The 24,856-nt window shown below is 47.7% G+C and overlaps 2 protein-coding genes across 5 annotated transcripts in view; one reads left to right on the top strand and one right to left on the bottom strand.

Annotated features, from left to right (window-relative positions):
* The window catches only part of SHROOM3 (shroom family member 3), a 52,178-nt gene extending 40,644 nt beyond the window's left edge, over positions 1 to 11,534 (top strand). For 3 of the 4 annotated variants that reach the window (XM_055724292.1, XM_055724282.1, XM_055724307.1), the window contains exons 6-10: positions 1,929 to 2,840; positions 3,903 to 4,421; positions 5,254 to 5,404; positions 9,643 to 9,915; positions 10,547 to 11,534. In XM_055724292.1, coding sequence (XP_055580267.1) covers positions 1,929 to 2,840; positions 3,903 to 4,421; positions 5,254 to 5,404; positions 9,643 to 9,915; positions 10,547 to 10,906 — 2,215 coding nt within the window. In that variant the 3' untranslated portion in view covers positions 10,907 to 11,534. The remainder of the gene's footprint in view (positions 1 to 1,928; positions 2,841 to 3,902; positions 4,422 to 5,253; positions 5,405 to 9,642; positions 9,916 to 10,546) is intronic. The other variant, XM_055724302.1, reaches the window with a different exon arrangement.
* A 9,867-nt stretch (positions 11,535 to 21,401) lies between these two features.
* LOC102054380 (16 kDa beta-galactoside-binding lectin) lies at positions 21,402 to 24,314 on the bottom strand. Its single transcript, XM_005435343.4, has 4 exons — positions 24,196 to 24,314; positions 22,637 to 22,716; positions 22,096 to 22,267; positions 21,402 to 21,613 (listed from the first exon to the last, which is right to left on the bottom strand). The coding sequence occupies exons 1-4, from the start codon at positions 24,202 to 24,204 to the stop codon at positions 21,461 to 21,463; spliced, it is 414 nt and encodes a 137-aa protein (XP_005435400.4). The 5' UTR covers positions 24,205 to 24,314; the 3' UTR covers positions 21,402 to 21,460.
* Between the last annotated feature and the right edge of the window lie 542 nt (positions 24,315 to 24,856).

The raw sequence follows: 24,856 nt of genomic DNA, 5'->3' as shown, positions 1-24,856 counted from the left end.
TCTGGTTCATAAGGGATTATTGTCAGGTCTTTAATCCATCCCTTAAGAAATGCAAGTCTTTGCTGCCTCCTGTGATTGTCAGCCCAACACAGCTGATTTCTAGCCAGTCCTCTCGCATCTGACCATCACCATCCTCTCGCTGTCTGCAGCGTGCTCCGTGCACAGGCCCTTCAGGGAAGGCAGTAGCAGGCAGTAGGAATTGTGCTTCTAGGCTTCCTTGGGACCCAGCTGCTTAATGTGCTGGAGAGGAGATGGGACCACCCCTGCCACTTCTCTTGCTCAAGGAGGAAAAACGTCAAACGGTGAAGTTACAGAAACCCTGGTCAGCAATCACTTGGTCTGGTTGCATGTGCTCCATGACTTACGCTCTGTGCTCGTGCGCTGCTCCCCAGGTGTCATACAACAGCTGTCTCGTAAGCACTGTTGGGAACGGTTCTTGCTCCACCAGTTTTAGAATCCACAATTCCTTCCACAGTAGGAGAGATCTTTCAATTAGAGAATTACCATCTGGCGTTTCTGACAAACACTGAGCATCTGAAAAGAACACACATTGCTACTGTCCAGGAACCACAGACCATACCAAGAGCAGTCTGTCTGGAAAGTTTCCCCACCCCCAGGCAAAGGCTGCCAAATTCTATTCTCGGTTACACCAGAATAAAGCTGGAACGACCCATGTCTTTGACAGAGTTATACTTACTTTGTACCAGTACATCTGAGAGCAAATTTGCAGCCCAAGTCGCAAACATCACAGATTGGCAGTGTTGGATTATTTGAACAGTGCATCTCAAGAACAGAAAATATATTGGCAGGAGAGCTTTATTGTATTTTATTGTTTTGTGGTATGGGTTCATGTTTTTGGCCATCTTCTCTCACATCTGCTAGTGGTATTATTACTGCTCATTTTGTTTTCCAGCTGAATAGCCATACAGGCAAGTGGGTTTGACTGTATTCTGAGCAGGATCCTCACTTCAAAGGCCAGACACTGTTTCTCAGACTCAATTGAGATGATCTTAGAAGACCTGGAAGGAATAATTTAATCTGCTGGCTTTGCAGCCTTAACATCCATTTGCAGTTGAAGAGTATGGGCTTTGGGTTTTGTAACATCTGCCAATCCGAGAAGAGCTCTTTTTTTCTAACAGGATACCAAGGCTCTAAGAGCTTTTTTAAATTATTTTTCTTCACGGTCAAAATAGTGCATTTTTTTGGCCTTGCTTTGTTCTCAGGGACAGTTGAATCATTTTAATGGCACCTTTCTGAAAGGAGAAGGTAATATTATGGGAAATTCCAGCCCATTAAACTTTTTTATTAATTCTAAATTTGGCTCTAAGCTTTCAGAGGTCTGAATAAGTTTGTTAAATTTCCTTTACTGAAATCAATTCTCCTTTATTTGGCATCGTTGTGTGATCAGTGGATGGAGGTGTATTGGGATTTAGTGGTGTACAGATACATTCATTAAGCAAAGTGAAGCTAAAATTCTTAAAATTTCCTGCAGTTGAGAATGGACTGATGGTGGATAATGTTAAGTCGTCTATCTTAACAGCAGTTGCTACTAGCCCCATCTGTACAAAAAAAGAAAAATCAAAGCAAGGCTGGAAAGGAAGCCAGGCACTTAGGTTTTCCTAATTTTTTTTCTATTCAGTTATTACTGGGATGCTTGCTATGTGTGTGCACATGTGTGTGTGGTCTAGCACGCACTGAAAATTATGAGAGATGGTGAGGGGGAATGGATCTGGCTCTGTGTCCCTAGCATTAGTAGATGGGATTTTACTACCAGTTTCAAAGCACAATTGCACCTCACCTGGATCAGCAGGCACTGACCCAGGCCTCTGATACGGTTGCATAATTTGCTAATTAAGGAGGTGCACAATAGCTTTTCTTGCTCATTGATTAACTATTAATCTTATCGTGGTCTGTCTCTTGGTATTTAGGTCTTTCAGCAAGAAAGAAAGAAGCCACTCGGAAAAATGGGCGTTCACAAGTTATTATCCCCACCCTCACCACAGCAGCGAGGTTGTCACCGGGTCCGCCACACTGACAGAGAACCACAAGCTCTCAGAACTTTCCAGGCCAGATAGCAGGACTTCTGCGTTTGTCCCATCCCCAACAGAGGCAAGGAGTCACTATCCTGAGCAAAAGCAAGGCTTTAAACCCTTATTCCTTAACCTTACTGCTGGATCTGGCCAGTCCTCCCCTAATACGCCCACCCAGATTCCCTCAGACTTCCAGAGTGTGGGTGATGGCCAGGCTCTGAGACAGCACCATGCCAAACGAGATGCCGCTCCCCCTGAGGGCAATGGTAATATTCAGGCACAGTCTTTGGATGCTGTCCAGGATAGATCCCCTGAGATTCCCGCAGAAGAAATGATGTGGAGAAGGAAAGCTGGGCTACTTCACAGATCCCTCCCACCTAAAGTGGTGTGGGCTCATTCAGTCAAGGACAGCTACCCAAGGGCTACGGTGTCTCCTCCAGCAGCTGGGCCAAAGTTCTCCCACAGGTGGCAGTCCCTGCCAACACAGAGCAGCACTTCTTCTGACCCAGAGACTCCTTCTCCCCAGGGAACAACCCATCTCCGCATCTCAGAGTCGGCCCTGCAGCTCACACCCCCGCCATTGCTGCAGGACGATGAAGATGACGAGGTGTTTGTCATGCCTTCCCAGCCGGGTGTAGTTGCTCCACCTTTCTCTCCCCCACTGCCATCCCGTCCTTTTCCTGAGCTGAGCTCTTGCACTTCTGCAAACAGCACGGAGGAATTCCCACCTCCCCCTCCACCGGCGGCGCTTGAGGGGAATGGGACAGCTGGAGACAAATCCACCAGGCTCACAGAGGAGGCCAGAGTGAGGTAAGGGAGGGCTGTAACACAGCATCTCGGGCGCTGTAGGGCCATATACAGTAAGATATGCGGGGCTCCAGACAAATGTGACTGATGGCAGCTCTGCGTGCCATGACGACCTACCCACAGCTGCTAGCTGTGCAGGAAGCTTGCAGAGGAGTGCATGCGTTGTAAGGGGAGAGGGACAGACAGACTCACTGCCACTAGACTTCGCTGGCTGCCACGAGCATTGTCAAACGATGTGGCCAGGTCAGGGCACTAAGCAAGAAGGCAAAAAGCTTTACAGCCCATCAACAGATGCACTGTGGCAGGTGCTTAGCCAGCAAGGCAAAGGGGGCTATGGGTGAGAAACTATGCTGGTCTCCTCCCTGCAGTTACCGTACAGATTTCAGTGGAGTTGCTTCTTACTCGTGCCAGCATGAAGGATTAAAATGGCTGCTGACTCCTTCCAGTTACTGGCTTTTGAGAGAGAGCTATGAAAATCCATTATGGTTTTTCTAAACAGTTAGAATATATTTTAGACCTGGCACAAAATAACGCTGTTATGAAACAGTGACCATCTGCCAAGAAGCAACAACACAAATATGTCACAGTCATACTGTATATTGAATTTTTCCTGAAGGATAGGACTTTGGGCTAGGTGCCCAGCTGGTCTAACACAGCACAGCTTCCCTCACTCCGAGGAGCTGCTCTTATTTCCATCTGGGAAGAATCTGGACAGGGCTGTGGTAGTGGTTGGCTTTTCCAACATTCAGGGGACAAATAAGTATAGGCTGCTCAGGATGGTGAGATGCAACGTCCCCAGCCTTTGAGCAGAAAACAAAGTGACTTGTCACTCACTGGTTCTTTCTGTGTTGGAATAACAAAATGGCAGTGTCCAGGTTGAAGGGTCAATATGCTTCTGGTGCCAGTAGCTACATACTGTGGGCCTTTCTGTGTTGAAATGAACAGTAAGATGCAAAAATAAGTGAGAGAGAAGGAAAACCTACTTGTTGTAGGCCTTCACCATGTGTTCACAATGGTCCTGTGTGGTAAATTTATCGTCATCTCACAGAATTTTTCTGTCCATAGCAGCTTCAAAAGCTTTCCCAAAGTCCTGGCTGAGAGGGAGATACCAGGGTTGGGCACCAATACTGGTGAGAATAATTGGCCCCTCTTGCCACCTGCATCAAAGAGGACTAGCTCTCCATCTGCTGTGGATAAGCAGCACCCGTTACCTGCTTCTTCTGAAGGGCCTCAAAGTGCTGATAGACAGGCTGTAACTCAACCTGAAGGCAACCACAGAGAGACAGCAGTCATCACCAGAGAGTCAGAAAATGGCAGCCTGGACTCCGAGATACTCAGCGCAGCACCTCCAGTGAAGACAAAGAAAAAGACCCCAGAGGATATTAAGTCAGAGGCTCTAGCAAAAGAAATTGTCCATAAAGACAAGTCTCTGGCTGATATCCTGGATCCGGATTCCAAAATGAAGACAACCATGGACTTAATGGAAGGGCTTTTCCCCAGTGGAACCAGCTTGCTGAAGGAGAACAACATGAAAAGGAAGATGACGCTGAAGAAAGCTAGCAGGACAGCCATTGAAGATGACACGTAAGCGCTGCTTGTTTGAGTTGTGGGCTAATGTTGCAGCAGGATTCGCTGCTTGCTTGCTTATAAGGACAAGCCTGTGCTGGATTTTTTGCATCTGTATAGGTGGATGTTGGCGGAGAGTGAGTTTCTCAATTCCCAGGCGCGAGGACTGGCAGGGCACTTCTGAATGCCCTTTCTCATGAGCTCAGCTGTATATGAGGCCTTTGAGCTCACCTTGCTGGGCTGCGTAGATAGTGATGCAGAGCTTGGTAACAGGCAGAAATGAATCATCTGTGGAGATGTTATTTGATTTTGCTTTCTTAACCTTTGTAATCTGAAGCAAGTCAGACAGTGACAGAGAGATGAGAGTAAAATCAGGACCAAAACAGTGACAGGCAGAAAGATAATGAGAGGCCAAATTTTGGAAGGAGGGATGAGGGCACCTACTTATTACAGGGGGGTGCAAATATCAGCCCAAGTTCTCTAGTGTGATTCTTTTTTTGAGGTAGAGACTCCCACATGACAGCTGGGCAACCATACAGAAATAAGTTGTAATGCACCAAGCCAGATAAGATGGTCAGGCTAGCCATCACCAGCAGAGCTGTGCTGATTTACCTTCAGCTAGGATCCAGTCCTCTATGGAGTTGTTAACTAGCGGACATGTCCACAGCGTTGGCGCAGGGGAGAGGAAAGCAGCTGACATGCACCCTCTGATGGCAGAAATCGGCCCTTTCCTTGGTGGTTAATAGCGCTGGGAAGGTACCAAAGAGGGAGCGCTGGAAAACCATGAATCTAGGCATGGGTAAAAGTCAGGCTCGGACTCAACTCCTCCTTTTTCTTCGCTGTGATGTAGGAGAGAAGAAAAGGAAGCTCCTGTAACCCTGGTCACCTGTCCTGCTTATTACAACGTTTCAGCACCCAAAGCAGAATTGCTGAATAAAATCAAGGACTTGCCAGAAGAAATAGATGAGGAGGAGGAGCTGCTGGACATCAATGAGAAGAAGGTAAATTCAGCACACACCACCATTTATTTGCTGGTTACATTTCTGACATAAGAATAAGCCCTAAAGTAAAGTGGACTTTAATTTGATATCAGCTTTTGGAGGTCCCAAGTTGCGTGGGGGCTTGGTGCATTTAGGCCACCTGTGAAGCTTTGTTAGGATGACCCAGACTGACCAGAGAGCTAACCTGAGTACTCACTGCAAATCCGAGTACAAATCTTCCACAGCCCCGAGGCGGGTCTATATTATGCCAAATGCTGAGCGTACAGGTTGCAATAGGCAGTCCCTGTCCCATAGCGAGGAAGGAAAAGGGAGAGGTGAAGTGATAAGCAAGGACAGCGCAGGTTAGGAACAGAGTCTAGCTAGTGACGAGGTTTTACCCTAGGATTTTCCTCTTCAGTGAAGCAAATTCACCCAGTTTACCTGCTGTCAGCACTCACTGCCTCCAAAGAAACATTGGTTACTTTTTTCCCCCTACGCCTTACCGTTTCACTGACCTGCTGAAAGCCATGTGCACCTCAGCAGCTCAGTCAGCACAACTTCCATGCAACGACTTGGGTGGGAGGAGAGCAGAGCAGGAGAGGAGGAAACATTTTCCTCTTTTATTGCGGCTACATTTCACCGAGCAATGGCCCCTGCAGTTCTTGCTGTAGGCTTAGGTGCCCTGTCTCCCAGGGCCTTTGCAGGGCCTTCTAATTTGTCCCTGTGGTTGCCTCACATTGGTTACCTGGTAATTACAGACAATGTTGCGAAGCTCACAGATCCCAAGGAGCCACAGGCAGGTAGTTGCCTGTCTGTGCCTCCCTTCACACGCCTCCTACCTTTGTGTCAAAAGCAGCTCTGCCTGCCTGCCTGCCTGCCTGTAAATTAAAAACATCCTACGCTGCGCTGGACAGAGCAGCACAGCCAGCACAGCCCATATTTCATGCTGTTTGTACAACAGCAGAGTTTAAACATACTGAAAGACACAAATATTCGTGCAAGTCCCATATGCTGTAAAATAGTACTTAATTCTTCCTGCACTGAAATCAGACATGGATTTAAAGAAAGGCTCTCAAACTCAGCCTCTAAGGCAGGGGTCCTCAAACTTTTTAACCAGGGGGCCGGCACGCAGATGAAGTGGCAGGCAGCCATCTGCGGCTGCTTGGTTTCCCCCCCCAACCCCTGGCGGGGAGGGGGGGTCAGGGGGGGTCTGTAAATACCGGGGGCCGGATTGAGGACCCTGGGGGGCCGTATCCAACCCGCGGGCCGTAGTTTGAGGACCCCTGCTCTAAGTCAAAGTGCAGAGAATGTATGTGTCTCTGGCACAACTACACCTTTTCCCTCTGGGTCTTCATCCCCATGCAAAGTATAAAAAAGCAGAGAGATCTGAGGCTGGGTGATGTTTGCGAGTATGCAGTTTGTCCTGCAGCCCTGATTTGGAGAGCTCAGCTCTCTCTCGTATTGCCTTACTGTTTCTGTTCTCAGCTTTTATCTGAAAAGCAAAATCTGCTCCCTACCAGGCTGTAATACAAGGACAGCTAGAATGCGACCTTCATCAAGATGCTCTGTAACACAAATTATGAGTACCAAGTGAGTAATTAGCCCTATTTTGTGGAGCATTTGAGGTGCAGGTAGGACCCTGTCAAGTCTTTAGGAGCTGTCGTGCCATGCTATTGGAATGGGTTAGAGATCCTTGCTGTGCCTGCCATCTCTTATTTCTGTGGTCCTACACAGATTCAGGGTGGCAAGTCTACACAGATAGATCATACATGTGTTGCTAATCAAAAGCACTTGCCTAAGGCCTTTGTCTGCTGCTTTAATTATCTAGCCCAAGACTTCGGTTGTAGAGCACCCAGCTTCAAAGGTAGTCGCAGCTGCTGCCTGTAGCATTTGATCGATTCTTGGGGTGCTGTTCACTTGAAAGCGAGCCGCCTGCTTATACCAATGTGAAAGGTAGGGAGCGATTAAGATGAAGGTGCTGGTCCAAGGAGTCAGTGGACACGCTTCAAGCATCTGACGGGCTTGCAAGTAGATGTGAGCCTGCCATGGAGGACAAGTCCCAGGCCTGAAAGGTTACATTTGCATGGAAAAACAGAAATAGATGGGAGTGACTAGGCCCAGACAGCAAGATCTGCCTGGCATGTTTGTTCACGGTCTGTGTGAAACAACGTTTGCATAGTCATTATCTGAAAAGGCAGCTACTCTGAGAGGTCATTTGGATAAACCAAGCTCATTTCCATTGTAAGGATGCAAAGGAGCTATATTGGTTGGCACTTGGGATTGCAGGAGAGTCCCTGATTAATGAACACAAAGCAAGTATTTTGCAGTCTCCCTCCAGCTCCCATGCCTTCAGAACAAAGGTATGTCACTCCCTACAGTCCCGCAGCATCCGGCTATGGTTGGAGGGCCGGTGTGCACCTTGAGCAAAACTCCTGGAGCAGGGAGGAACAAGTGCCAGTTCCGAGCAGCTCGGTCCTTCTGAAAACCTGTTGAAGTTAATGCCAGACTTTGTGTCCAGCCTATAGGGTCCTGCTATAGAGTTTTCCCCTAGCATCATAATCCTTGAAAAGAGATCCCTTCTTTTGCCCTCAGGGTTTGGTCCAGCAATCAACTGGTGAGGACTCTGGATCTTTCTTTTGAAGGTGGCATTAGCATCATAGGCACAGGGAAGGGCGAGTTTTGGTTCTTGTCTCTGGGTGCTACCTGTTCTACTGAGGGAAGAGTCCAACTAAAGGAGTTTTGGCTGTCCCTTATCCTAGCAGGTGGGATTTAGTACCACCTTTGCTCTCCTCTCCTCCCAGGTAACAAACACCATGATTTAGCAGTCATTCCAGTATAAGCCTGATAGCTGACGTTTGTTTTAACAGAAAATTGCATTTTATTCAGTCCTTGCGTACATGTGGAAGCTGACAGTAGACTGTAGTGCAGCCAGGAAACCATGCACTCCAGAGGACGCATGCAGAGCATACCATCTAGTGGTGTCTGGCTAAACAGTGCTGTTAACTTCCCGGCTGCAAACCCAGCCTTTTAAACCCCACTCTGCCAGGCTACTGCTGGGGATAAGGGCTGGTTCAGAGCAACCCCCAGCCTGACCTGGGTTTGCAGATCCTTTCTTCTTTGAAGTAGACTGCCTTCCTACTTGAAATGACCGTCGGCTTTGACGGAAAGAAGACTTTGAGATAGTATTTTCAGGCAGCCTTGTGATTTACTTCTATTTCATCCTGCGGTGTTTGTATGCAGAGTACATTTACGTACACGTAATGGCGCCTCAGCGGTGCATAAACTGGAAAATACCTAACCCTTGTATGAAAAGCTTTTCCTGCTCTCTGTGCTCTCACTTCTGAGTAAACGGAAGCAAGAATTCCAGGCCCCAGGCCATAGACTTTTGCATGTCTTTTCCCTAAATCCTAACAGAAATCAGGATCTCCAGCACATGTGCAGCACTGCTGTTTCTCGAGTAACTGAACCCTGGGGGCCTCCTTTTCTTCAGCAGTGAAACAGTTGCCAGCATTTTCACAAAATGGGTGTGCGCTCTCCGCGTCTTTGTTCAGTCACTGAGTAAATTTAGAGCATCTTTGGTGTAAATGCTTCTTGATGCCTCTGTGTGTGAGGCAGTGCCTGCACAGGCAGGGAGTTTTGGTCACAGCTGAATTTGAGGCTTGCACCTCAACACTGAGGCAGACAAGTTTGAAGCAGTCGGTAGTTTCAGGGTACTATAGGAGGGGAAAATATGTAGTAATTCCTTTTTTCTTGCTAAGCCATGTGTAACTAGTGAGTGTCAGCTCAGCCTCCTGCCATACCATTCATACAGCTTAAATTCATTTTTCTGCCGGTGGTTTTGTACAGTTCTGGGTCATAAGAAATACAACATCCAAACAAGGCTGGAGCAGGGAGTGGGGAATATGTAGGAGATGTGGCTGTAGCTCTTTTCCCTTAGAGACTTTAAAGAACATACATCTTTCAGGTGTAGGTAGCTGGGTATTAGAATATGGTACATCAAATCAGATGTCTCTTTTCTAAACGTTCATTGATAGCAGAACAAATACAGCTTCTTACAATCTGACCGCGTATTCAGATTATCACCTAGATGTGGAAGTCCAGAGTTTTCTCTGTTTCCTCCTTAATGTCGTCTTTGTGCACTGTTGCTGGCTTGACCCTGTTCCTCAGGAACTGTAGCCATATCCTCTTGTTGTCATCATGCATGTGACCAAGGTGATCATGGTAATGACTGATGTGGCAATATGTTTCCCTTCTGACAGGCTGAGCTCATCGGGAGCTTGACCCACAAGCTGGAAATCCTGAAGGAAGCCAAGGAGGGTCTGCTTGCAGACATTAAGATGAATAATGCTCTTGGAGAGGAGGTGGAGCTGTTGATCAGCAAGCTATGCAAACCTAATGAGTTTGACAAGTACAAGATGTTCATTGGCGATTTGGATAAGGTGGTGAACCTCTTGCTCTCCCTCTCGGGACGCCTGGCTCGCGTAGAGAACGTTCTGAGTAGTCTGGGGGAAAACGCCAACAGTGAAGAGCGGGTACGTATCTGCACAGCCACAGCCTCTGGGCCTTTTTCAGGGTGCGGGACAACAGCAGTCACAAGAAGGTGCTTTTATAAGCTAGGATCTCCAAAGGTTCACAGGAAGGCAGGTGTCTTAGTGCTTATTTATAAGCAGTGGCAAATGCAGTTCCATCCCAGGGAATCTTGGTCCTGGTTTGTATAAATGTCTTGGATCCTGTGGCTTTTGTCTCAAAACAGAATGGCTGTGTTTGGGACAGCAGGTCTATGACCCGCAGCTGGAGGCAAGGCTGTATGTTGTTGTGCATTGTGGAACAACTCTTTTGCCTTTTGCCTCAGTTGAAGCTGCAATTTAACATTATTTGGGTGGCTGTGAGAAGCAAAGCCAGATTTTCCTGGTAGTTGTTGCTTTCAAGCAAGTTTTACAGATTTTCTTGAAGGGCTTTCTGCCCCCCATTGACTAGAACATTCAGAGTCTGATACAGTGGGGCTCAGTCATCCTCCTCCCCCACGCTTTTGACTGCGTTTCTGGGAGCTTAGCAGCCATCCCACCTCCCCCAGAGGCAGCAAACGGTGTCGGGAGGAAGGAGAGGGGGGAATCAGTGAGTTTGGTGCTGCTGATACTGAAGCGCTCTCTCTGGTGTGTGCAGAGTTCGCTGAATGAGAAGAGGAAACTGCTGGCTGGCCAGCATGAAGATGCCCGGGAACTGAAGGAAAACCTTGACCGCCGAGAACGGGTGGTCTTGGAGATCCTGGGCAACTACCTCTCTGAGGAACAGCTCCAGGATTACCAGCACTTTGTAAAGATGAAGTCCGCGCTCCTCATAGAGCAGCGAGAGCTAGACGATAAAATCAAACTGGGTCAGGAACAGCTCAAGTGCCTGATGGAAAGCCTCCCCACAGACTTCACGCCCAGGGATGCAACAGCAGCAGCTGCCCTAGCTGCAGCATTTGCTACCTCCGCCGGGGTCGGTGGTAAAACACCTCCAGCAGTCTCTTCCTCACTCTAACCTTTCCCAGGTGGACCTGGGATACAGTCCTCCTGCTCAAGTCTATTTAATCCAAGTACTGGGCAGATGGTTCTCTACAAAGACAATGAACAGAGACAGGTTTAAAACAAGATTTTAATGAAGGAAAAAAATAGCAATACTAAAGGTTTTATTTTCCTTTCCTTCCACCTCTGCTTCCTGGAAACTTAAATCAATGTGGGGGAAAATCTCCTCCTGCCAGAGATGAGGAAGAGGCTCACGAGAATTAAATGCATTACCTTTAATAAAAAACATGACCTCCTCTCTTCCCTCCCTTTCCTGCCTACCTGGCGCCTCATTAAATAATGAAGGATCTAAAAGAATGAAGCCTTAAAAATAAAACCAACCCATTCTACTGAACACTATTGATATTTATATTTTTTAAAAACAAGACAGAATGTGTAAGGTTTTGTACATACTCTAATCAGTTACTTGATTCTACTTTGTTCTGTATGTAGAAAAGACATTTAATTTTGTATTTTATGAAAACCTTAACAAAAAGAGGGAACCCCAAAGATAGTCATGCATTAGCTTGGAACATCTCTTCGTGGTTTTGTTGCTGTTGTTGTTGTTTTTTAATATAATAAAGGGCTACCAGAAGAAGCTTCAACCTGTTTCAACACATGTTAAATATACCTTCAGTGGCCTTGTGAAGGAGATTTTGACCAGGAAAATACAATCTGTCCTCTTCTGGATCTTGTGATTCTCTGATTCTGGAGTTTAAATATGCGTTTATGAGAACCTGCATCTCAGGAGTCCACGTTAGCGTGAAGCAACAAACTCGGGTCTGGACTGACTGTGGGAGCGTGGCACAGAGTCTGTCATTGTTTTGAATAATCTAACTCGTGGTCTGTGTTATTGTTGCAGCCTGAATGCATTTCCGTGAACTGTGAGAGGGATAGCTGATGACATTATTTCTAGGCCTGTTTTTGTGAAGGGATGATGTGGAATAGGACTTTTTTCATACAGCAATACCTCATTTGTCTGACCCCACTTCATCAGAAATTATTTTACAAGCTAGAAGAGGCATTAACTCGAAATCCAATATTCTCTTCCTACCCACAGAAATCATGCACATGTGATGATAATGTGCACCCTGGTTAGACAAGACCCTACCATAAAGACTATTGGATTATTTCCTAGTCAGGGCAGCCTGGGGTAACTAAATTTGCCTGACTGAACTTTACTGTATCGACTTAACCAAGTGCTGGAGAATTGCTGCCCATTTGCAGTCAGCAAAGCACATTGGGGCAAACCCCCTTTTCTGTATGGAACGTGCTTTCCTCTCTAACAAGCTGCATCACTGTCTGAATGAAATGGCTAGAAGCTGCACGAACAGATGACCACTGTGGCTGATGAGCCACATTCAGGTTGCCTCTCTTCTAACCTTGCAGGGATTTCCTGCTGCAGCCACAGTTCAGGTTTATCCTTTCTCCAGGGTGTTGCATTGTGCATCCCATCCTATCTTGCCACCAGGACCAGAGCAGGGATTTCACTTAAGTGGCTTTTCGAATTTCAACTCTAGTATGTGACTGAAAATTGCAACATTCATTGCTTTCAGCACTGGTTTTAAATCCCCTTGGTTTTTTAATAGCTCACATCACAGCTCTTCCACGAGCAGCTTGGCAGACTAAAGAAAGTGCCAATGCCCTTCTGTCATACCAAGCATCGGTTCTCCAACAGCCAAAAGAAAATCTACCTGGTTATGGAATGGCTCAAGAAGCAGCGAGGCAATTACCTGTGTTGACAACAAACATCCTTTTCATTACTTCTGAACTTGAATGCTGTTCAGGGTCCTACAGCGTTTCATGAGAATCCTAAGCAGGGGACCTGATTTTTATGCTTAATAGCTGAATCAAAAACAAAATTGGAGGGAAAAGTATTTTTGGGGTGACTCAAGAATAATTATTTATTTGAATGGAGTTTCAGAAAGACAGTGAGGGGAGCTGTTTCAAGCCAATCAAAACATTCAGTTTTTCCTAAAAAACATCCATCCTACACAGTACTTCAGTTTATTATATTTATAAGTTGTTTTAATACTGATTTTTTTTTTTTGCAGCCACCTCTCCATCCCATGCTTAAAACAAATCAAAAAGACGTGGCAAATCTGGCAGGCCTTTGTGAACAGCCTGAGACCAGCCAGGAGGGCATTTTCCATTTAGTAAGTTCTTTCCTGAAAAAGAAAGTCATGCAGCCTACCCTCAGGTCAGGAAGAGCCTCCCGTCCAAACAGGGCCTGCCTGTGTGCTCCGGGAACCAGCACAGACTTCAGGGGGAGCACCTTGGGCTGTGCACGCTGCGAGGTCCAGCCACCTTTTCCCACACGGGATGCATGATTGATGGCAATCGTCACTCTGCATGCTGGCATTACGCTACGAGGCAAGTGTTTCCAAGTGGCAGGCAGTTGGCCAGCTTTGTGGTGGTGGTATATAAGGCTTTACTAAATAGTGTGTAAAATGGTTTCTTTTGTTGGGTTTCCGGCCAAAAATTTGGAGGTTAAGAGTTCACGGTGGTTTACAGGAAATTCAGACGTTTGGCATGACTCTGTGGTCCAGCACATTTGGGGGCTGATGATGAACGTCCTACACATGATCCCACTGTACACACAAGCATCAACTAATGGGGCAAGTGATAGTTACTTACATTTTTATAACAGCTTAGGTGTCCAGGTGAAAAATGAGTTTTAAAGCCCGTATTTCTGTTCAAAGTGCTGGGAAGTTTATCATTAGGGAAACTGTCTTCACACAACTAACTTTGTTCAAAAATTGCTCTCCTGACTGCAGGGTTTGCTGAGTTTGGTAGAAGCACATCTTAACATGTATTTAAAGGTAATTAAATATTAGCCAAACCAACAGATTTACTTCTCAGCACCTTTGGCAAAAAGGGCATCCTATTCATTGCTCCTTATCCCACCTTGCTTTTCCCTTGTGTTTTAAAAACCAGAGTATAATGGAAACTCATTTCCCGAAGTGGTGACATGATTTCATGGGCCAGGAATACCATGGGCAGCATTTTACACTTACTGTCTAGTCCTTGTAAACTTACTGAAACAAATCTGAATTTTGGGTCCGGCTACATGAGATTTTTACATCTGTACCTGTAGTGATGTGGCCGCTGTGGAGAAAGCCAGTAAGCTAAGTACAGCGAGCATGATTTGCATTGCTACCCATTCCCCAAAATGCAGTCTTGTGCATCCCAGAGCTGGGGTATTTCCCCTTGCAACTGCAGCAGAGGCTAGGCATTAAAGCATGTTAAAAACAAATTATTCAAAACACATCTCGCAACAAACAGTGGTTCTCAACAGGTGAGAATTTTTGCTAAAAATTAGTCTTATTTTTAGAATGGAAACATCTGTTTGGGATATCGCAATGGAATACCCTAGCTCCCACCCTGCCACAGGGACAGCTGCACTGGCTGAGTTTGCTGGCCAGCCTGTGTGGCTTCCCTCCATAGGTGACCAGTGGATGAGACTCCCAAGTCAGTTCAGATTACCTGAGTCAAGCGCCTTCTCCAAAGCTGTCTCTGGAGCATTCCGACGACTGTTGAAGGATCCTGCAACAGCTACCCGGCTCCTTCAGCTGGCTACAGTCGATGCCTTCAGCACAGGGTGAAGCACACAGTCTCACTGCACTAGTTTGAGGAAAAATCCTAGTAAGGACAAAGCAGTTACACTTTTGACATACGTTGCCAGTTCAAAGTAAAAGCTAGTTATGCAAAAGCAAGGCGGTACCCCATTGCCCGTTATGTTACGTTGCATTTGCACATCATGGTTAGGAACATAGCATTTTTCCTGAGTCAGAATTCCTTAAATTATTACCTTCAACTTCCAGCCGGTTTCTGAGGGACCTTTCAGGAAAAAGGCAGATACAAATCATCATTCCACAGCCTCCTGCTCAGGCTGTCGCCTTGGCACTAGAGAGCTGGAGTGCACTTTTCCTGGGCTTTGGGCACAATCAGACTGCGTTGCTGTCATAGCACCCAGACCCAGCACAGGGGAACAGGAAAAGATGAGGTATGCACTTGCATGGTGATGCTGTCTGTTGCGCTGGATATTGAAGCAGGTCTTTTAAGCCTTGCTCTCCTTAAGTCCTCACATGATCACAGCAATACACTGTGCCTACAGTCTGCTCTGCCACATGCTGTGCCACGTGATATAAGCACCGTGAAAATCTAGTCATCTGGCTTACAATTTGCTTTTTTTCTATCTGAGCCCTTGAGCAATTGAGGGTCACAAAGTATTCATGTCAGATGCTTTCCTTAAGACTCAATCTAGTGAAGAGTGTTTACATGCTAAGGTCTGTTGCTTGTAAGTTTATACATCAAAATCTTTTGTGAAGGTTACCTAACAAAAAGGTCAAAACACACAGCCCCAAAACAGTTTGTTTGTCAGGCCTGATTCATCATCTCTACAACTCTGCTGCTGTCGTGGTTGTTTAGACCAGTAAACAAGAGAAGCAAGTAAACCAAACTGGACAGCATTTCATACTCACTCCACGCAAATCCTGAATATTAACATGAACAGTGACTTGTCATTTGCAAAATGTGAAACAGAGCAAGCTTTTCATTGGAGAGCCTATGCTTTACAGCAGTATGAGCAAACTAGGGGTGTTATCTAGAGACCTGATCCCCAGGTTTCTCCATGCCTTATTCAGCCATCCACCAGGCCAGTGTTTACGTCTGGCCTTGATTCACCTAAGAGCTGTTTCTTCCTTTATATCCCTTCCAGAGGGGATGCATGCTGACTGTGGTGTAGCGTTATGGTTTGGCTGTGTTCCTACAGGACTATTGCTTGTGCCTTTGCATGTAAGCTAAGCATCGTACACCTCTCATGTATTACAGGGGTTTTCTAGCAATACATTACTGAACAAACATCGTTCGTGTTGTGCAACTGAATTTATTTATGTGGCCAGAGTGGTCTCAGTCTAGGAGACAGTCCTTTCCTGCCTGGCTTGGCCAGACTCTGCTGTCCCTCTGCAATACAAGCTGCAGAAATAGGTTGCATTCGGGGTGTCAGGTAGTCGGAAGGGTGCTTGCCAGATGCTTATGCACATGCATGTTATGCTGTTGCTTATGTGCATACAGTAACACAGCCTCTCCAACTGCAGCTGTGGCCTTTGTGCTGCTTGCTGCACGTTAGTGCTAAAAATCCTTGCAAAAATCTGCTTTCTTGTTGCCCATTGCGAGATGGTGGGGAGCTGGAGCCAGCCAGGCTCATCACCCTCAGCTGGGTTTGTAGGGGTATCAGTGGATTGGGATTTGGGATTAGGAAAAAGGGCTCATTTTCTGCTACACTGTAAAGAAAATATGGTACCTGTGAGCCGGGCAGCTTTTTCCTCTGTGATTTGCAGCTTGAGACCATGTCTTTCTGCTCTGTGAGCAGATAGCCTTCAAATTAAACAAGGAAAGCCAGCAGTACTTCTGTTCATGTTTGTTTTAGCACTGAGTGAATTTTTAGGACGAAAATGAAAAAATAAATAATAATAAAAACCCCCACATAGTTCAGCTGGGGAGAATAAAAGCTGGTCAAGGCATGACCAAATTCTGAGGAAACCGCTCACCAGGGACCCGCTTTTGCAGAGCTTGTCGTGCCACAGGTGTTTTGCTGAGCTAAAATAAGGCTGTGTCTAAAAAAAGGATCCAGGCAAGACTAGAAAGGATGGCTTTTGAAAATTAGAAGCTACTGCAGGAGGTTTTGGAGGAGAAAGTAGCTTTATGCAGAGGTTTCTTCTGGCTCCCCCAGCTGGTTTTGTGGCGGGCGCCATTTTACCTCACGAAGGAGCCATTTTACATCACACTGCTGAAGGGAGCTCTGCGCAGCAGAGGGAACACCAGGGGGGACACATCCCAGCACCCAACCCTCACCAAAACCGCTAAAAATTATAGCAGGGCTTGCTGCCCCCCCTCCAGGTGTGTTTTATACAGCTAGCACCTGTGTAGTCATCAGGGCTAAGGAGGGACAGCCGGCCAGGAGGACCCACACCTCAGCCTGAAGCCTGCTGAGAAAATGTGAGTAGATCAGATATTTTTATACTTTTTTTTTTCCCTCACGTAGGAAGGCTTTTCAGCCTGGGTCTCCTGTGGAGCAGCCGGGTTGGGGTTGAGGGGGAAGAACATCCCAGTTTTTCTTGGAAAGCAGGTGCATTGGGGGGTTGGTTTCCACAGGGATGTCCTCAGAGGGAGGGCCCCAGCGTGTGTGAGCATGGTGGTGCACACATCTGGGGGATCTCAGTATGGCTTGCAGGCCCAGTGGTGTCCCCAGCTGCGTGACAGGACTTGCCCTCATCCCCTGGCTTCTGCTCACAGACAGCTCACCACAGTCTGTACTAGGAGCCTGAGCCAGCAGCACCCAGCCTCCCTCATGCTACAGCAAAGGGGAATTGCGTGGTTAAGGTTTTCCATGCTCTGCACCAGAAGGTGAGGTGGGGTGGGGTGGGCAGCAGTTATCAGATAATGCAGCTTATGGTTTGAAGCTGGCTTTCTGAAAGTAAGCGACAGAAGTTCCCTTTGGTTTGTAAATGTTGAAGCTGAGACCAAGGAGTGGGAGGTGAGGAGACAAACGAAGACAACTACCAGCACAGAGAGCTCTTGCAAAGCTGGCTGGTGATCACCTTTTCATTTTGTACAACAGATGTCAGTTAGTCTCTTATATCCACTGTTGAGAATAAGTTGTCTTGCACCATTTTGCTTGTAAATTCCAGTGGTAAGTGACCCAGCCGGCTTCCCATGCTCCACCACTATCTGGATTGCCCGTCAGCTTCCCTAGCACTCTCCTACATGCTGCACATACACCATGCACAGTTTCTAGGTGCACAGTGTCCTGCAACTGTCTTTTGAGACTGTGCTGAACAGTGTGGCATGCTTGTGTTGCTACAGAGTCATTTGGATGGCCTATTTCTGTCAAGTGAAGTCAATGTGAATTGCTTAGGGAGAAGTTATTTTTTGAGGAGACAAAGCTGCTGGTCTGTCTTAGCCATCACTGTTCTTCTAGGTCTTGCATGAGATTTTAATTCCTGTCACATCTACTGTTTCCAAATTAATCTCTTCTTCAACTGGGTATTTGTTCTACTCTTCCTAGACATGAGGTGTTAACATACATCACTTAATTTGTGTTCATAGAATCATTTAGGTTGGAAAAGACCCTTAAGATCATTGAGTCCAATCATTATCCTAATATTACTAACTCGACCCCATGTCCCCAGGTTCCACATGTACACATCTTCTAAATACCTCCAGGGATGGTGACTCAACCACATCCCTGGGCAGCCTGTTCTAGTGCTTGACCACCCTGAAGAAATTTTTCTTAGTACCCCATCTAAATCTCCATGTTGTAACACAAAGGCTTGCAGCTATTTTGCAGGGTTTTCAAGGTCCAATTTTCCCTGCCATGACCCTGTAAGGAAATCAAGTGGTAGAGCTTTGATTCCTCGTGAATAGCCAGGGATGGAGGCAGAGTACAGATCAGCAGACTTGCAGGATTTAGCAAATGCATCCCTCTCAACAGGGATCAGTATTGTTTCCTCCACCACCACTTCAGTCTCAGTGTTCGGGCAACCAAGGGGCAGATTCTTCCTGTAGGCTGTCGGCTCCTGTCAGGATGTGTTGCTGCACTGCAAGACTGACTACACATGATGCAGGATTTAAATAAATAAAAAATAAACCCCACACTGTTAGGTCATGCTGTGGTGCTTTCTGCTCCTCCCCAAAGCAAGCAGGGCTCAGGGTCTTCACAGAGGTACTGACAAGCTGAGTTCACTTTGCACTTCCAGGAAAGCATACACGGCAGGGACAAGCCCTGCTTTTACATTCACTGTGACCCTCTGCCTGCAGCAGGGCATAGCATTCTTGCTTTCCCGATTGCTCTAGCCAAAGTCTTGTCATCAGTCTAGGAGCCAGCCAGGGTACTTCGCATTTACTCTGCCTGTTTACCGGTCTTACTTATAGGAACAGGATTATTTATGGCTCTGGGACACGGGAGAACAAAACTGAAGAGGCAGGAAGAGCTGGCAAAGGCATGCTTCCTTCCTACCCTTTCTCCTGTTTTGTGGTCTCCTTAGTGGGAGCTGCCAGCATTAGAAAGCAGAATAAGCCAAAATTAACTCTTTGGAAAGTACGAGAAAGGGGTAGCCCCCAGGAAGGCACTGTTTGTAGCCTGAGCATAGCAGTCAGGGACACTTGTAGCTAACCTACCTAGAAATCAGGACTGCCAGCTTAACAGGCAAAAACGACATCAGCATTGTTTTTGTCAGTGCCGAGAGACATAAAGCTCATTTAATCAGGGCAGCCAGGAACAGGGACAGCAAAGGGACCAGCTGTAAGCTCTCCTGTGCCTCTGCAACATAAAGTCTCGTTTAACTTTAAAGCACTTGTATGCTTCATCACTTAGCTTACCTTCAGGCAGCTAATGTAACACAGGGATAGAGGGGAAAACAAGACAAAGGCCATCCCCTTTTCCCCAACCCCCCACCCCAAGTACCAACAGCCTTCAAAAAAAAAATCAAGACTTACTTGATGAGGCAAAGCATCAGCAAGACTGGTCTTATCCTTTGCCTAGTAAAAACATCCTATACTGTAAATAACACAGTATATGCAGAACAGGAATTATAAGCACTATTATCTGTGCCCTTGTTGGTGTCAAATGAGATAGTCCTGCAGCCAGCCCCCTGCCATGCAGGGCGCATCTGTCCTTCTCCCACACAGGAGGTAGGTTGCAGCAACCCCTTGCCCACCCTTCTAGTAGGTGCAGAGCAGAAACTTTTGCTGAACACTGGTACTGCAGCAGAGCCCTTTGGTGTGTTCCCCAGACACACACACACCCCTCCCCAGCAGGGCAGGTGCCCAGAAAGCCTCCTGCTTATTTGCACACCAGGTCCCTTACTGTCATTAGCTGCATCAGCTTGGGAGAGCAAAGAGGAAGAGCCCTGACTATCCACAGTCACCATGTCTGTGCCCAAAGGCTGCCTGGCAAGACACAGCTGCAACTCATGCCCTTCTGGCAGAGCTGCAAGGCCTCCATAATGAGGGTTATCAAACAGCAGAGAGAAAAGGACATCAGTAGAACAAGAGGGTCTGCCCTCCAAAGAAAATCCACCCCCCATCACTCACGGGCATACCCAGCCCTCCGGCACCTGCTGCAGTACAGATCTGAACAGTATTACAGCTGTGCACCAATCGTGCTGGCCAGAAGGCAACAGGCTTGCAGCCTGTCAGCTTCTCCATAAAAATCTTCAAATGGCCGAGGTACTGTGCAGAGTGGTATTGCCACTACCCAAGCAGCTGGCCCAGCTGCTCAGCTGTTCAAAGGTGCAGCAAATGCAGCCCTAGTCTAGAACAGCCCTTCTGAGAGAGATTAGCCAACAGGAGTCAAATTCCACCACTTCAGCAGCACCGGCTAAGGGAAGACCTCACTAGCAGTCAGTTACCAGCTGAACTGCTCTGGGGCAGCACTGCTGTAGCTTCAGCAGTCACAGAGCCAGCACCCTAACCTGGGCAACCTGCCCAGGCTCCCAACTCTCCACAGCAGGCAGGACTTCTTTACCTTTTATCAGATCCTGAAATGCTGCAGCAGCCCCACCTCCAGCCCTGTCATGGATAGGCATGGCTAGCAGGCAGCTGGGGAATAGCAGTAGCAGACACACTCCAAGGCATTGCACAAGCAGAGCAAAGAGGTTGTAAGCAGAGGAGACTGCTAAGCTTTTTTCTTTTTTGTCTGCCTAAGTGCAACTAGTTGTGCTTGGTGCACTCAGGAGTTAATACCTCTAGTAGCCTTGTTGAATACAGCCCTCAGCTGGAGCTTAGCAGCCAGGTGTTGGGCTACTACCTGGCTCATCACCTATACCTGAGATGTTGCTAAGCCACCAGCTCCATGGTACAAAATGATACCGGGTCTCTGACAGCATCAAAACATCAGTTCGTGAAGCAGCACAGACTGACTGGATCATCAAAGACCTCACACCTAAGCACTGACAGGCTTCACCTTCCAGTCTTTTCCCCTGGCAAGTACAGTTAGTCTGACTTGCCTGCTCTACTCCTTTTTGTGCCAGCCTACACCACACTCAACTGCCGAGCATGTTCTTGAAAAGCAAAGCTGTTTGCAAGAGCACAAGCTATGCCCTGTTCCCTGTCAGTCCCTCACCCTCAGCAAGGGGATGCGATCAGCACTTTTTGGTCAGAGATGGCACAACAGGTGCCCAGCATTCACTTATTTGAGTTTTATTCCCCAGCTGGGACTAGTCCCAGAGTTTAGAAACCAAATAGCCAGTGACCACTCACTGCAGCAAACAGGGTCAAGGGAGCAACTACTGCTACAGTAGCTTTACTCACAGTAAATCATGCTTTGCCTGGCACATGGTCTAACTCTGTACCAGCTGCAAGGCTGCAGTGTAAGTAGGCACACAGATTGACACACAACCCTTCCCATGCCCACCCCTGTAGCGCACACAGGAGCAAGCAGATTAGAGCAGAAAACAGCAGAGGAAGCAGCCATTGCAAGTTTGGGTTTATTTCACTAAGCACAGGGGAGAACACAAAACAAACCAAGCTATAGCTCATTGCTGAACTTAATGGCTTTAACTTTAAAGTCACCCTCCACAGCCAGGTATTCAATTTTCTCCATGCCCAGCCGATTAGGAAACTGGAACTCTGCCTCGGGCACCTTCACCGTTGCTTCCATTTCATTGTAGGAAATGCAAATCTGTGGAGAGCCAGAAGAAGGAAGGCTAACACATCACAGCTCACAAGCCTCCCTCCCCACTACCTCCAGTCTGGGTGTGGTACAGGCAAAATGGCTGCTGGTGTCAAGGCCATGCTCACTAGCTCAGTCTCCTCCCTGCCCAGCAAAGCCACAGAGGGGAGGAAGCTCCTTTGTGATGTCCCAAGGCCAGCTCCAAGCTTCTGCAACAAAGGGATGAGGCAGACCTGGTCTGAATCTCGGGTCAGCATTTTAATTGCTCATACTTGTTGGCTTGCAAAGGAAGGCCAGAGCAGAGCACTTAACACATCTGAGCTGTTGGTCATTGACTTGAGCAGAGCAGGTCTAGACAGCTGGTTTTAGTTGTGAGACTCTTCCCCTATTGATTATTCCTGTTTCCACACCTGCTCCTTCACCACAGATGTACAAGGCAGCATTATAAAGCCATACCCTGGGCCCCTTGGTGCTCTGTACCAGGACCTCACCTCGATTTTGTCACCTTGCTGGAAGGGAAAGTCAGCCTTCCTGTCCTCTTCACCCCAGGTGCCATCCTCCTTAGAATTGCATACAACGGTGTTGACATCCCCGTGGCAGTTGAAGCGAGGGTTGAAATGCAGCATGAGGGTGCTGCTGTCCTTTCCCACGTTCACAGCAAACCTGGGGAAACAGAGAGGCAGTGCTGGTGCAGGAGCCTCAGCTACCCAGTGCTGACAAGCTGAATACAGCAGGAGCTCAGGCTATCCAGTGCCAAGCCAGTTCCAACTGCTTAGTAACAGCCAAGCGCTACCAAAGGTTCAGGTTGCCATACGTAGCAAGTCTTCCACTGGGTAAAGGAGAATTAGTTCGTCTCACAAGCAAGAAACCACACATAGGCTCACCCAGGGCAGGAAACAGCCGTTCCCACTGCAACCAGTGTCCAGGTTTCTTTTTTTTCTCATTTTCTTTTGCATAGCATCAAGTTCGCAAAGGCCAAAAAGCCACGTATTTGGCTTCAAGTATCAATCCATCCACCATCCCCTTACTCACCCTTTAGCATCAGACAGGATCTTCCCTTTGACCTTGATGCACTCCCCGGGCTGGATGTCCAGCTGAGTAACGACCAGTCCCTGCAGGGCCAAACCGCAGGAGTTAGTCCCTCCCAAGGCAAGCCTAGCACTCTGCTCGGGCTACGGCACAGACCAGCTCTGGAAGACTCAAACATGTTGGCGGCTTCATGCTAGAGGAAGGGCTGAGTCAGGCCAGCTGCCTGTCCCAACCCTCTGCCAGAGAATCCTAGGCCACAGCTGCCACCTCACTGGCATCTCCCACCCACTATGGAACGTAAGCTGACAATGAGGCGATTTGAGCCAGTGTAACAAGAGCAGGGTACAGGTACTGATTAATCAGCTGCCACAGAAGGCACCCTTGCAGGCCAGCTTGCATCTGCCAATCAGCCATTACCATAGGCTTGTTAGTCACAAAGCTTTTTTCTTTTTTAACACTAGGTCTCCCCCCTTCCCTAGGTAGGTCTCCAAGTAACAGGAGCCACCAAAAAGGTTTCTTGTCTCAAAGCAGGCTACGCAGACAGACAAGGCTCAGAGAAGCCTGCTTCTGGCTGCAGCCCGTTAAAGCAGAACACACAGCGCCTCCCAGGGAAACTCCACTGAGAGAGGGGGGCTTGACCCTTTCCTCAGAACCAACTTACTCCCACTGCCACACAGCCCCAAAGCAGCACTAACGTCACTAGCCTCCCACAGCTAAGAGGGAGACGTTGTTTAGTGAGGTCAGGTGTACCTCAAATCATGCTTTGCTGCCTGTCCTCCAGGCCCAAGCGCAGCAACGCTGAGCTCCACTCGGAACCATGTGCCAGATGAAGCAGGGAGACTAATTTCAAATTACTTATGTTGTTTAATTGGGGTGGTTCTTACCTGGCTTGTGCAGGCCTGTGCCCAGCACCTGCAGGCTGCTGCAGAGCCCAGTACCCCCTAGGTCTGCCGGCCTGCCCCAGTGGTACCTGTCCTCATGCCTGCTCCCTGCTCTGCCAAGGCACAGACTGCTGAGGTCAGATTTCCCCCGGTCACTAAACCACTTATTGTTGCGACACCAGCCTTGCCTTCTGGCTCTGCTTCTGCTGGGGCACAGCCTGGAACAATCTCAGTGCCCAGGTGGTCTTTCAAGAAGAAGTCAGGGGTCTGGGACAGGTTACAATAGAACACCAGCCTGCTTCCCATTAATGCTGTCCCATTAAGAGTTAGCCCAGCCCTGTACCCAAAAGGCACTTTTCCAGAAGGGAAATACAAAGTTTCAGGAAAAAAAGGTATAAAGGTTGTTCAAACTGTTGCAAATAGTCCCAGACGTTTGGGATACTCGAGGATATACACATGCATTAGAACAACTTCCCCACTCGGGTAACAGGCTAGAGAAGAGGAGGAGACAAAAAACGGGTGGTCAGCCCTCACTATTCCTCCCCCAACCACGTATAAATCTAGCGCTTCCTCCCAGCTAATCCTTTTCTCCTCCTACCTCTGGCACCAAGCCCAAACCCCACACCCAGCCAAACCCTAGTCCTGCTTGGCACACCAGTCCAGTTTGAAGAAGGCACTCACTTGCTCCATGCTGCTGCCACCAGCCCCACCGGGCAGGACACCCCTGAGCCCCTGTTCCACAAACCGGAGTGACTCAGCGCTGAGCTCCCGCAGCTTAAATCACTTGGGCAGGACCATCACATGACGGAGGGGGGTGAAGAAGGGGATCAATTGCAGCTGTTCGGGGCTGGAGCTTTCCCAGCCATTTAAAGTGGGAAGCGGGAGATCTCTACTGATATTGTTCTTTGCAGGCAGTATGTGTATGATTTTAAAAGCTAGTGATTGTTTGCTTCTGCGTAATCCTAGAAATCCTTACTGTAAGCTCTTCTAGCCGCTACGCAGTGTATGTTGGCTCTTATCCCGGGAGCTCAAGTGTGGCTCTGTGCCTGCAGCGAGGTGGCTGCTTTTTGTTAAGTGATCCCTGCCTAAAATCAGGGTTGGAGTCCTCATGTTACTGCTGCCTCTGAAAAAATGTGTGTACACATCCTCCCAGCCCAGCCTCACGTCTGCAAGGAGCCTGGACTGATGGGAGCCCCTGGGTACAAATCGTCGCTACTTGCCGTTAAATGAAACCCACGGATTTGTTATATTCTACACCAGCATTTAGAAAGTGCCTGAAAGTTAAGGTTGGTTGTGTGGGGCACTACTAGACGTGTGAATTCAGGCTGCAGCTTTTGAAAAG

The sequence above is a fragment of the Falco cherrug genome, chromosome 1 (genome assembly GCF_023634085.1).
Source record: "Falco cherrug isolate bFalChe1 chromosome 1, bFalChe1.pri, whole genome shotgun sequence".
Taxonomy (NCBI): Eukaryota; Metazoa; Chordata; class Aves; order Falconiformes; family Falconidae; genus Falco; species Falco cherrug.
This window is presented reverse-complemented; position numbering and strand designations above follow the sequence as displayed.